This window comes from Carassius auratus, chromosome 1 (genome assembly GCF_003368295.1).
Source record: "Carassius auratus strain Wakin chromosome 1, ASM336829v1, whole genome shotgun sequence".
NCBI lineage: Eukaryota > Metazoa > Chordata > Actinopteri > Cypriniformes > Cyprinidae > Carassius > Carassius auratus.
Genome location: NC_039243.1, coordinates 28570225 through 28583749, shown reverse-complemented (window position 1 = coordinate 28583749; position 13525 = coordinate 28570225). Strand labels below are relative to the sequence as shown.

The 13525-nt window shown below is 39.9% G+C and overlaps 1 protein-coding gene across 3 annotated transcripts in view; it reads left to right on the top strand.

The window, feature by feature from the left end:
• LOC113106397 (regulating synaptic membrane exocytosis protein 1-like) overlaps nt 1-13525 on the top strand; it is a 74339-nt gene that overhangs the window by 24672 nt on the left and 36142 nt on the right. For all 3 annotated transcript variants that reach the window (XM_026268300.1, XM_026268291.1, XM_026268281.1), the window contains exons 5-8: nt 3463-3731; nt 4800-5674; nt 10479-10519; nt 10716-10826. In XM_026268300.1, the coding sequence (XP_026124085.1) occupies nt 3463-3731; nt 4800-5674; nt 10479-10519; nt 10716-10826 (1296 nt within the window). The remainder of the gene's footprint in view (nt 1-3462; nt 3732-4799; nt 5675-10478; nt 10520-10715; nt 10827-13525) is intronic.

Genomic DNA, 13525 nt, shown 5'->3' with positions numbered 1-13525 from the left:
TGCCACTGCTGCAAACAAATAATTGAATCACACTTTTGAATTCACTGAAACTAGAATGACCTAAAATGTAACATTTTTTGTTACTGTTGTCTAAATAAAAGAGACGCTAGTTTCTAACTAGTCGTTAGGAAATAGAAAAGAGCAAATTAATATGATATTCATGACTCTCTGTACTGGAGACTTGACTGTCCTCTGTATGTCTCCTCTCCTCTCACTGATTTGGTTACCATGGAGAACAGTATTCACCAAAGCAGGGGGTGGCTGGCACACTTATGCTTAGAGAACAGGACAGATTGTATTTACACCCATATAAATGTACACACACACGCACACAAACTTGCACAACATTCCTCATCTGTCTCTCTCTCTCTCTCTTTCCATATGAGCTGACCTCAGGTCTGCAGTTAAATTAAACTTGTTTACGGTCTGATTTTTATGGGGTCTTCTAATACTTACTAGTTACTAGTGATCTCCCTTCACAATAAAATCCTATTCATACTATTCAGGAATACAGTTCCTGTCATCTCTCAGATTTAATCTCTCTCTCTCTCTCTCTCTCTCTCTCTCTCTCTCTCTCTCTCTCTCTTTCTCCCTCTCATAACAATGGCCAGGTCTTATTGGCCTACATTTTAAAATGTTTTATTTCCCCTCCTCAGTTCTTCAGTTGGGAAAGGGGATCTTGAATCAAGCCTTTGCAAGATGAGAAGCTTTAATGGCTTTAGCTGCCCTGGATGTTGTTGTGAACTGGCTTTTGGAGAAAAAAAAAAATGAATCAGAGAGAAAGTGAATCCTCTATTGTGTGTGTGGCTCGAATTCCATCTAATTCAAGGATTAAAGCCTTGGATTATTATGCCCATCCTCGACTGCACAAAATTAGTGATGAGTAATCTAGCCGTCTATGCATGTAGTCCTTAACAAAACATATTCACATTTATTATGATTTTCTCTGTTCCTATTTAAACCCTTCTGATCATGGTCTGCCAAACCAGTTTTCACTTATAGGTGTGAATTACTTTCTGTTTATAAATAAGAACATTTCCATTTTGAGAGCGACTAAAGGTCTGTGGTCCATTTTTTCAAGATCAAGATCATTGCAGTGGTATTTTCCCAGTGCCGTTGATAGAAATAGCACAGGCTGCATTGTGTCATCACTGGATTGAATAATGGGAAGGGCTAGCAATAGTGTGGTGGGATTAGCAGAGATTGCTAATCCTTCCTGAGAATGTTTCTCTGGCTGGCTGACAGCTGTGGGCCTCTGCACAACTGATTTACCTCAGATTACGCTGGAGCTATGCCAACTGGATCCAATCAGGCCATGATGCTCTCTCGTCCCTTCTCTCTCACTCTCCCTCATATCCATCCCGTCCTAGAACAGCCTCTCTACTCTTTAAGATCAGGTCAACACCGAAATGCGACACATTTGTTGGCAAGGTATTTTGCACTGGCGACTCTTCAAGGACATTTGTTGTGGATGTTCATGGAGATGAAGGTTGACCCCGTGAGAGGGGATCCATTATCTAGGAGGACGCCACCATGTGAGTAGTGTGAAATAGTTAGATTGTCAACATTGGAAGTCATAATGTTTTCATTTGAACCTGTATGAAATATCAAACCTCTGTCATACATCACAGTACTCTAAATGAAGTGTTTTAGCTGTGTCTGTTGCAAAATATCCTGTTTTGATCATCAGGCGCTAAAGAGGACTAATGTTACAGGCTTTTCGGGGGATGATTTTTCCGTTCTCACGCCATTCATCGAATCGATAAAACATGCAGTGTCGGTTGCAGGGTGTACACGCGATTTACACAGTTCTGTATCGCACAGACCTTTCGCTTCCTTTCCTTCTCATCCATTTTTTTTCCTGCAGCCATCACAGCTGTATTTTACATTTAGTAATTTAGCAGATGCTTTTATCCAAAGTGACTTACAAATGAGGACAATACAAAGCAATAAAAAATACATTTATTAACATAGGAGTGGATTTACTGTTATTCTAAGGGTGTTTCAAGAATCTGCCACTACATCAATAGATTGAACTTGTTGTCAAGGCAAGAGCTGTTCATTTGATTTAGCATTCCCGCTAATCATGTCAGATCAGGCTAGCTAAAAAGAAAGTGTGAGAGAGGGAGTGTAAGTGAGAAGGTGGGAGAAATATGGGCAGAGGAATTGAAGAAATATGGTGTCAGTGGGGGTATTTTAGGCAACCTCAGTCATCTATCTCACAAATGAACCATTACAGGGATCAATAATAGGGCTTCATTTGGGGAAAAGGAAAGAGATGGGAGGAAGCAGGTTGACAAATATGAGGCTGATGATATAAAAACATATTCAAAAATCTAACCAGATGAAGAAAAAGAAGAAAAAAGCAGGTCAAGAAAGGTCAAAAAATTAATTTGAAGTATAAGTGTTGGTGAGTATTAATTTACTCACCAAACCCATAAAACTTCCGTTAATCTTCGAAACATAAATTTTTATATATTTAATTAACATGACTGATTTCTGTCCCTTGATTTGAAATATTAAAAAAGTTTGTTGTGAGAATTTGCAGCACGTTTCTGTATTTGGTTGGTTTGCATGTGTTGTTTCATTTGCAGTAAGTAAAGCTCTCCCGGCTTCCGTATGCACCCACTAGTAAAAGAATATAAACATTTTTATCTATATTATATCTGGTGTCTGAATAATTTTTGCTTTGAGTGTATGTGCGCTGATCAATACTTTTAAAATCTAAAAGTTTTCAAAAATCATGGACATTCAATGGATTGGCAAATATCACGACGACAAAGTTTTAATTTGCATTTAAATGTCTCGAAAACTACAATAGGAATATAAAAAAAAAGCCTTTGAGGGCTTTGAAACATTACGGTATGTCCTGTTTCAGTAGGAACTACTTGGACAACTGTACTTGTCAAAGTATTTATGGGGTTTTAATGTACAGTACTAACAGCTTTCAAGGCTTGTACTGAGATTACTAGAACTCCATCCTTTGAATGACTTTTCAAAATACTGTATAACTGCCAACAGCAATTAGCACAATCCAGCAGGTGTAGGAAATAAACATAAAACAGTAGACTGACTGACTAACTTGAAAATAGACTCTTTTATACTTTACAGAGCTTGATTGTTCAGTGTGGTTGACTCAATCCTATAATATTGTCCTTGCCTATCGCACAAAGAAATTGCTACTTAAACATTATGCTAGCTAAATGTAGCGAATGGAAGTCCAATGTTTGTTATGTTTGATAGTGTGTGGATGTACTGAATCTAAGTACTTTATGCGTTTATGTATGTCTCTCTGTCTCTATGACAAGTTTACTAGTTTTTTTTATACTATAGGAGAATGTTTAAAACAATGTAATTAAAGTATTCTGAAGCCTAATATATTAGCTGTACTTTACATCTTCTTCATTTACAATGATCCTCAATCTCTGCCTACCTTAATAACACTTGTATTTGTCTATGCAGGTGATGTGGGTATGTAACCTGTGCAGGAAACAGCAAGAAATCCTAACTAAATCGGGAGAATGGTTTTCATCAGGGCCTGGGGGGAGGCCTCTTAGTGTGGGCGCTCCCCTCAATGTCCCTGAGTTGGAGAAGGACAGGAAGTTGCGCTCCAGATCACAGGCTCTGGTCACTAACGACACTCTTCCACCCAGCACTGGTGCTGGTGACCCCACCAAAGGAGCAGATAGGATGCCCGCCTCACGCTCCTGCAGTGAACCGCCACGAGACAAGTAGGCCAAAAAAACTTTCCACAGTTAACACACATGCTTATCCTAAGTTATATTTCTTACTGTCTCCCCTGATCAAAATGAAGTATGCAATGCAGAAGTGCACATTCACTGGTAGAACTCATCTAAAATATGCATTTGTATACTGTGTCAACTACTGTAGGGATGGGTCATAATAGTAGTCTTGTTGCCTATTCTGTGAGATTAGCTAGGATATATATATATTTATTTATTTAGTATTGCTGCATGGTAAAACCACAATAAAATTACCATCCCTGCCATACATCTCCTTTTAAGGTGTCACCCCTTATTTGTATCCATATTGTATTGTACTGTATCCAGCGTCTTGTGCATTGTAGTTTTGAAAACACTTTACAGTAATGTTCACATTAGTTAATGCACTGGGTATCATGAACCAACAATGAACAATATATATTTTTTTCTTATTCTGGAAGCTACTTTTACAATACTTTTACACTGATACTTTTAAAATGTCATTGCGGCACACATAGTGAACACACACTAACCGTGAACACACACCCGGAGCAGTGGGAAGCCATTTATGCTGCGGCGCCTGGGGAGCAGTTGGGGGTTTAATGTCTTGCTCAAGGGCACCTCAGTCATTGTATTGCTGGCCCAAGATTCGAACCCACAACCTTAGGGTTAGGAGTTAAACTCTCTAACCACTATGTGATATTCAAAATATGTGGTGTTACAGTACATACCCCTACTGTCAACATAGAGTTTGTTCTATTTTAAGCTGGACATTTCAACAAAATCTGTTCATCCTGACCTGTTTTCAACTGGCAGTATGTGGACTGCAGCTCCTGCCTTGTAATCTCTTTATAAGATGACGTCTGTTGCTTGTGTTCCTATCAGATTCATATTCAGCTAAATCCTTTTTGGATTTGAATTCCCACAATTTGAAACACTGGGGTTAACAGGTGTTGTGCTATTTATTATACAAATAACTGCTACTGCAGCAGTTGTGAATGAAAATTGGTTGTAGTATTTGGAAATTCCAAATGCTATATCTGACACTCTTTCCAACTTCTGTCTAATCAATAATAGGAAGAGACCTGTGTCCCTGCATGAGCAGAATGGAAAGGTGATTGGACATGGAGAGAGAAGGCGAGGCCCTGGCCGGTTGTTATCACAGGCCTCTGAAGAACGAGCTCCAGGTGAGAAGCATGACAGCAGACGACTGGAGAGAGGCCACTCACAGGAACACCCAGAGAATGAGCCCAACCATCCCGAGTGGCGAAGGAGACAGGAGGATGAAGAGCGAGAGCGTCAAAGACGGGAGGAGGAGTACCAGACTCGTTACCGCAGTGACCCGAACCTCGCCCGCTACCCTGTTAAACCACAAAAGGAGGAACAGGAAATGCGTATGCATGCCAAAGTGTCCAAAATGCGTCAGGAGCGCCATCACAGTGACCTAGCCATCAACGAAGTTGGACTGATGCAAGATGGGAGTGAGGCTGCTGGATATCGCATGAGCAGGCAACGAATAACTAACAATGACAACCACAAGGCCTTTTTAGAAAACCATCGAGCTTATTCTGTGGACAGGACCGTGGGGGGTGGTGTCGGGGGACAAGGATCCCTTGCTAAACAGGGCCACAGTGGCCCTCAAGGGGGCCCTACTGGACCCCCAGACCTCAGGGACGGACAGAACTGGGGTCCAAAGGGGCATCTGGAACCTGGGTCTGCTGCTTTTCTGCACAGGGCTAAGCGGGAAAAAGCTGCAGAAATCATGCGTAAAGATTCTTCTCTTAGCTCGGACCAATCTGAGTCATTACGGCCACCTCCACCTAGAGGCTATAGACCGAAACGATGCCTCAACAAAAGGCAGATGTCCATCAGTAGCTCAGAAGAAGAGGGCGGCTCCACACCTGAATACACCAGCTGTGAGGATGTGGAGATTGAAAGTGTTAGTGAAAAAGGTAGGTCATCTTTATGTAGTTAATTTTATTGTCAAATAGCAACAGATTAAACTAACAGCAACTAGACACTCTTATTTACATAACCCAGTACAGTGGTAAATGTAGTGCTAATTTAAAAAAATATATATATTTTAACCTCTAAAGACCCAATAAAAAAGTTTTTTTTTTTTTTTCAATGTCTTTACATTCTTTAGAGCATTAAACAATGATTTAAGATATTTCATTCATAAGTTTTGCTATGTCTTATCTGGGACTTAATTTCTTAAAAAAATGAAAAGACATGAATGAACATGCATAGGCAAATAGATTTTTTTTTTGTAATTACCAATTTTTTTTTAGCTTTCAAGATTTTTTTTTTTTTTTTTTTTTTTAAATTTTGCATAAAGATGATTCTCAACTATGTTATAACAGAATGAGTCAATATACCATTTTCTTTCTGCAAAATGTGTGTAAAATGAACATAAACTGATCTATAACAGAGATCAGTACCATAAACAGTTGTTTTCATTATATACAATGTATCTATAAACCAAATCTAATTAGCATAATAATGTGTTTTTTGGGCAACATGTAATAAAAAAAGAAGTGTAATAATGGGAGTAATAATTGACAAGATTTTCATAACTATATATATTATTTCATAAAATACTGAAATATAATTTCTTTCCCTAATCAATTGTTATGTCTCAAAAAATGTGTAATAAACATGTTTTTAGTCCCGGTGTCCTCATATGTGGACATGTATGAAATCAACGTCCTGTTTCGTAACAGAAAGTCATATTTTGATTTGAAACCCCATAACATTTCCTGAGATGACGATTTATGACTCACAATTTAAAAATGAGACGGATTTAAATGATATTTACAAAATATTATAATATTTCTATAAGAGTGTCACTAAATTTATTTCAGACATTTCTGATTACCAAGGAGAGGGAGTGGTCATGGCAAAACATCCAATCGTTTGGTAACTCTGAAAAGCCCTGAATGTGCTCTGTACAGGACATCCAGACTTGGCAAAACTGTGGCATGTACAGTCTCAGAGAAATTCAAGAAAATATAATGTCCTCATATGAAGCTGTAGGGTCTTAAGAGGTTACATTGTATATTTTTTTTGTGATCGTGGCAGATTGATTTCTGATTGCTCATATTACACAAAAGAGTGGAGTAATGGCTGCCGAAAAGCTATGCTATTTATTCTGCCCTCTCTCCCTTTCTCTCTCTCTTACACACACACACACACACACACACACAAAGAACAGATTCAGTATTTCTCAAAGTGCTTTAAAACACACAGAAAATGCAAATCAGGAATAATTACAGTAAACTGCTACCTCACACTTTATGGATTTAAAAGTTCAACTCTCACTTGTTCGGCTTCGATAAATGCATATAATTAACCTCCTTATACAGCTTAAACATGTTAAATGCATGCTCAGCTCGGGTGAACATGAGGAATTTTCTTGTATGAATTGGTCACCACAGAGTTATGACCTTAACCCCATTGAAAGTCATCTGACTTTACAGAGTGGTTCTACTCTCCCATTGTCAGAATATCGGCCAAAAATGACTGCAACTCTTGATGGAAATAAATGTTGTGATGTTGCATAACATTGTTGAAACAATGCCACAACAAATGCAATATGTTGTCAAAGCTAAAGGATATTTGAGAGATGAATTTATTTGTGCAGGCAGTGTAAAGTCAACTCCAGCACAACTCCAAAGACTTTCAATGGGGTTTAGGTCATGAATCTGTGGTGGCCAATCTTTCACAATTTGAGCCTGATTAATCTTTGCATTATCATCCTGGAATATAGACAGGGCTGTGTCTTTTGACATGGTTGTTTGAGGAATGAAAAGCTACCCACTGCATCAATTATGGTTTAAAGAATTGTTGCTAAACATACAGCATTCCAGAAACATGTTAACCCCTGCAAACTATATGCTTATTTAATTCCAGATGGTGATTTTTCTGGTTGGGCAGTGTAATTTCAAGTTTATAATCAGTACAATCAAGTTTGTAACTGTTACCTTTGATTACATTTTCACATCAAAGCCATAGATAGCCTTATGTTACATACGTCATAGGTGTTCAACCATGATGTGTAACCATGATGATCAGTCCTGAGTCTGAGATCTGTGAAACAAACCCTGCTTATTCATATTCATGATTCATTTTCAGTTGTTTTTTTGGAACATTTTTAGGGCACCAGATTTGGGAATGAGGTCAGCAGCTCTCTGACTTGCTTTCGTCAGTCCTGGTGTGCAGCATGTTCCAATTGGGGACTTTTTCATATTCATCTTTTAGTAACCCAAACCCGTTCCAGTTTTGAGTGTGATTATGCTTTTGCTCTACCCATTACTATAAGCTGCAGGCCACAGGGTGTTGAAAGTCCTTGGCATTATATGTCGGTAGCTAATCAAGCTCTAATTTTCTCAATTCTTTTTTTTTTTTAAATATGATGAAATTGTGTGGACTTACAATACTAAAAAAGCTTACTGTGACATTAGCCCTAGCAAAATAAACAAGTTTGCCACTGTTTTCCAAAATGTACTGTCATTTTCATTGTAGAATGCAGTTAAACAAAGTAAATAATTTGATTTGATATAATTTATATTGTAGTGAAATTGTTTGTGTGTTTTAAAAGGGTTTAAGTTCAAGTTGGAAAAACATCCCGAAGCCAAATGCAAACATAATGTCCCCTGTCGGAGCCATGGCCTGATGAATCTGACTCGGGTCATTTCCCAGTTCCATCCTCCCATCTTCTCTCTATCACCCCATGTCTCTTGCTACTATGCTGTTCTAAGAAAACAAAAGATAGTAACTATAGGGGTATAGAAAAGAATCACCCCCCTTTAAAATAATCACATTTTGTTGCCTTACAGCCTGAAATGAAGACGGACACAGTTTTTGTTTCAATGTTTTTTTTTTTTTTAATTACTAAAATTTTTCCTAAAAAGGACTTATAAAACTTAATCAGGTGTGGACTGTGTAAACTGTGATCAGCTGTGCAACTGAAGCAAACAATCAACTATGAGTGGCAAGGCACTGTCAAAAGATCTCTTCAGTCAGGAGATGAATACAAAAAAAAAATTCAAAGGCTTTATCGGTGCCTAGAAGCCCAGTGAAGTTTATTATTAAGTAGACGGTATTTGGTAAAACACAGACAATCCCTGGATCAGGACGTCACACAAACTGAATTAAAGAGCCAGAAGGAAACTCATCAGAGAGGTGAGCAAGAGAGCAGCAGTAACTCTGAAGCAGTTGCAGGAATTATGATGAAGAGTGTTCATTGTGTGCATGTTACAATGTGACTAGTATGGGAGAGTTGCAAGAAAAATGCCACTCCTCAAGTAAGGCCACATGCAGTCATGACTGAGCTTTGCCAAAACACACCTTGAAGATTCTGAGGCAGATGAGACTAAATTAAAATGATTTGACCTCAACACCAAACGATACGTCTGACAGAAATCCAATACAACTCAACATCCAAATAACAGCATTCTCCAGTAAAGCATGAAAGTAGTAAGATCCTGTTAAGGGGCTCTTTCTCTGCAGCAGGGATGGAAGCACTTGTCCCTAATGTAGAGATTATGTTAATGGTAATAGTAATAGTCTATAGTAAATGCAATGAATCAGGAAACTTGATGAGGTAAAATAAACCCTGAATATGAGTTGACGTTCTATTAATATGTATTTACATGACAGTGCAGTAATTCTGATTAAATGTAAAAAAAAAATCAACGGAGAACATTGTGATTATAATTTTTAAACAAAATAAAATTATTATTAGTTATCATGCAGTCCTAACTCATTACAAGACTCATTAGAATTCATATTGCCTTAAAATGTTATGTTTAGTGACGTGACATACAGCCAAGTATGATGACCCATACTCAGAATTCGTGCTCTGCATTTAACCCATCTTAAGTGCACACACACACACACACAGAGCAATGGGCAGCCATTTATGCTGTGGCACCCAGGGAGCAGTTGGGGGTTCAGTGCCTTGCTCAAGGGCACCTAAGTCATGGTATTGCCGGCCCAAGATTCAAACCCACAACCCTAGGGTTAGGAGTCAAACTCTCTAACCACTAGGCCACAACTTCCCCGTAAATATACACTCAGAACTCAGTTACGAATATACACTGCAACATGGTTAACCTGCATTTTCACTTTAAAGAGATATTTCTACATGATTTAATCATATAAAGTCGTTTTGGTGGTATAAATTAGATGAATTATGTGATATTAACTTATGTTTTTGAACTTAATTAAATCATTTAATTTAGATGTTACCTTTTTTGTTTTCATGATGTAACCATGTTTTTAATGAGGTATCTATTTTTTGGCACTGAAAGTTGTTAGTTGCAGAGAAAAGTTGCAGAGCTAACGTGACTTTATTCCTGATAACTAGGATGAGCAAATATTGGACAGGAGCTTGCATTGTCAGTGATTGCTGAACAACAGCAAAACTTATAAACTTATTTTAATTCATTTAAAAAGTTTCTAAAGTCCACGTTCAAGTACTACAAAAAGTAAATAAACTAAATAAACTAATAACTACACATACATGTAAAAAAAAGACTAAAACTTTAAATACATTTTTAATAAAAACAGAAAATGTAAAAAAAAACTCTAATTAAAAATATTATTACCATATCAGTGATACTAAACTAAACACTTTCAAAAAGTATCTATCTTGAAGCTACACAGTTTTTCTCTATTATGACAGTCATCATGCTTCTACAGTTCTATTCTGGATTAATTACATGTTTATAATTGTCAATTTCTATTGTGCAGGTGACTGGGACTGTCATCCTCTGGATCCCACTGTGTGGCATGTAAGTATTTAAATTTGGTTTGAATCATATATTGCAGTCAAGTATCAGTGGCAATGGGTGTAATAGCAGAAACAGCAGTTGTTTGATTACAGCCCTTCTGTAGCTGAACTCACTGATTTGTATATTCACATATGACATGCCAGCATGTGTGTTCTACATTAATGTGACTGAAAAAGCATTGTTCGGTTCCTCGCAGCATCCAGTAAGCTGGCAGCCATCCAAAGAGGGAGATCATTTGATTGGCCGCATCACTCTAAGTAAGCGCTCCACCATGCCACGAGAAGCTGGTTCCCTACTGGGTCTGAAGGTGAGCTTGTCAATGACAATTTACACTAGCAAATCACATTTTTCTCTGTATCTTGTCCTTGCACTACATTAAAGGTGTGGTCACATTTACTGATTTTTATTAAAATTTCAACGCCGAAAATAAAGTGGGACCAGATGTGACAAAATACAGTCAGTAATATGGGAATAATGATGACCAATAAAACATCCAAAGCTATTCTGCCAGCAAGCCAACAAACTAGTCCTAAATAACGGCTTCCTATGCAGCTTTTTTATGGATTATTTTATTAAATTGAAGTGTAGTATTATACAAAACTGGCCGAGTAGACTGAGTGCCTTGTCCATTGTGGATTTTCAGTTTTGCTTTAATGTTAATTTATGGATCTCCACCCACACAGAAGTCACTGCTGAACAAAGAGGCTTGCTTTTGGTCTGTGCTGTAAATTTGTGAGTCAAAGTTCACCAAATATGAACCCACAGTCAGGTGAAATTCTTTATTGCACAAATGACTGTTAAAATGGCTGGATTTCACCTTTTTGATGAGCAGTTGTAAATATGACTGCACCATTAAAGGTTCACTAGCTGCAAATTGGAGCTTTGCCTTTTTTCTAGTCATTGTTTGCTAGTTACAATATATAAGGGTTATTAAAACAGTTATTATAGTCAACAATCTAAAACAAAAACCATAAAAAACTTGCAATGCATTTAAACTATGCATTTTATCAGTGTGTGTGTTCTCTTACACTTGACTGAACCTATAACCTTACTTGACTGAAGACTATAAATACGCGCCCGTAGGACCCGTCACTCATCTTTTTCGTCTTCATTGACTGTTTTGTTTGAAGCGTGCATCTGAGAAACGACCAAAACGGTAAGAGCGATCTATTATTGTTGTACATGGCATCCACTAGCAAGGCGTTTAGACAGTGTGTGCATCCGTGTCAGCGTTATTTGACACCTGATGACACACACACTCTTTGCGTCTCTTGTTTGGGAGAAGAGCACGCGCACAATGTCCTTGAGGGGGCAATCTGCGTGCACTGCGAGCGTTTGTCTATGAAAAAGCTCCGTTCTCGTTTGTCTCTCTTTTCGAGAAAAGAGGGACAGCCATCTGGATTTCGCGGCTCAGGACCCGCCGTTGCCGAGGCACGGAGGAGAATGAGCTCGTGGGGATCACAGGTGGATCTCGCTGAGGAGTGTAGAGAGGGACTTTTCCTCTCACACTCTCCGGCAGCAAACGAGAGCGAACTTCGGGAGGAAGATGCGTTGTCATTAACCCCTTCTGACACTGAAGTTAGTGCTCTGCTGGGTTCTACCCAGAAAGAGCAGGAGATGTCTGAGAGTGGCGAAGAAGCTGAGGCTGAGCCTTTTCAATCCTCCTGCCCTGCGTATGAGGAGCTGTTAGAGGTTATGGATCGCACCACGGCAAAATTAGACTTGAAATGGAAGCGTGCCAGAAAGGTAACATCACGAGGTCGCCTCGATGAGCGTTATTTGTCTGACCATAGCCCTCCAGCCCAGGTGAGCCTTCCATTCTTGGCTGACTTGCATGCAGAAGTTGAAAAGGAATGGAAGGGGCCGTTTTCCTCTCGCATCCATCGGTTCCAGCATACGAGTTATGCTAATATCGAGGGCATGCACGAAAACGGCTATGAGAGGATGCCCCATGTAGAAGAGACGCTGGCTAGCTATCTCTCTGTGGGTGAATCGTCCTTTCTTAAATCTCCCTCTTTGCCATCTAAGCCCCTCCAGGATACATCCTGCTTAAATGGCAAATCATACGCGGCAGCAGGCCAGGCTGTGGCTTTGTTGCACACGATGGCAGTGCTTCAGGCTTACCAGGGTGACCTGCTGACGAACCTGGATACAGGCGAGGGCCTTTCGCCTGACCAGGTAGCTGAGCTGCGCCGCACCACAGACCTCTCTCTCTGGGCTACCAAGCAGGCCGCCTCTGCAATGGGCATATCTATGGTGGCCATGGTGGTAACGGAGAGACATCTGTGGGTGAACCTGGCAGACATCGGGAGGGAAGAAAGGGGGTTTCTTCTCGATGCTCCGGTCTCGCCTTCTGAGCTTTTCGGTACCTCGGTCGAGACGGTGGTCGAAAAGTTCAGGGAAGCAAGGGCGCGCTCCGCTGCCTTTAAATCCTTCATTGCACGGAGGTCCAGGTCCGAGCCCGAACAACAAAGGGGTCCTGGCCCATCTCGATCTGAGGATGGTAGAAGGGCGCAGAAGGCTAGTGTCACGGCTCGCGCTCCTCCCCCGCCTAGGGGCAGGGGCAAGAGGAACCGCGGGTCACGGAGAGGTAAGCAGGGTCTGAGGGATGTGATTCAGACGAGGCAGCGTCCTCGCCCGGATCAGAGCGATACCTAGTAGCTCCGGATGTTTTTTTACCTCTGTTTTAACTTCTGTTTTTATCCTCCCCTGCCTAATTCCCCTGTAACCAACAGCTCTCCACCTGATCGAGGTTAGGTGGAAAGTTTCTCACATAACAGTCTCCATTCCTGGACCTATGATGTTTTGGTTGGTTCTATGCTCATAGTAACTGCCTTACTGACGGTCCGGACCAGAAGGGGGCGCCCTGCAAGTGGGACTCCAGTACAGGAGGGGGGGTGAGTACATAACCCTTGCTTTACCTGCTTATGGGTGTTATGTTGCTGGTGGTTATATGTCTACTAACAACTCTGTGAGTTTCCTTTACAGAGCCTGGCTGATCATCAG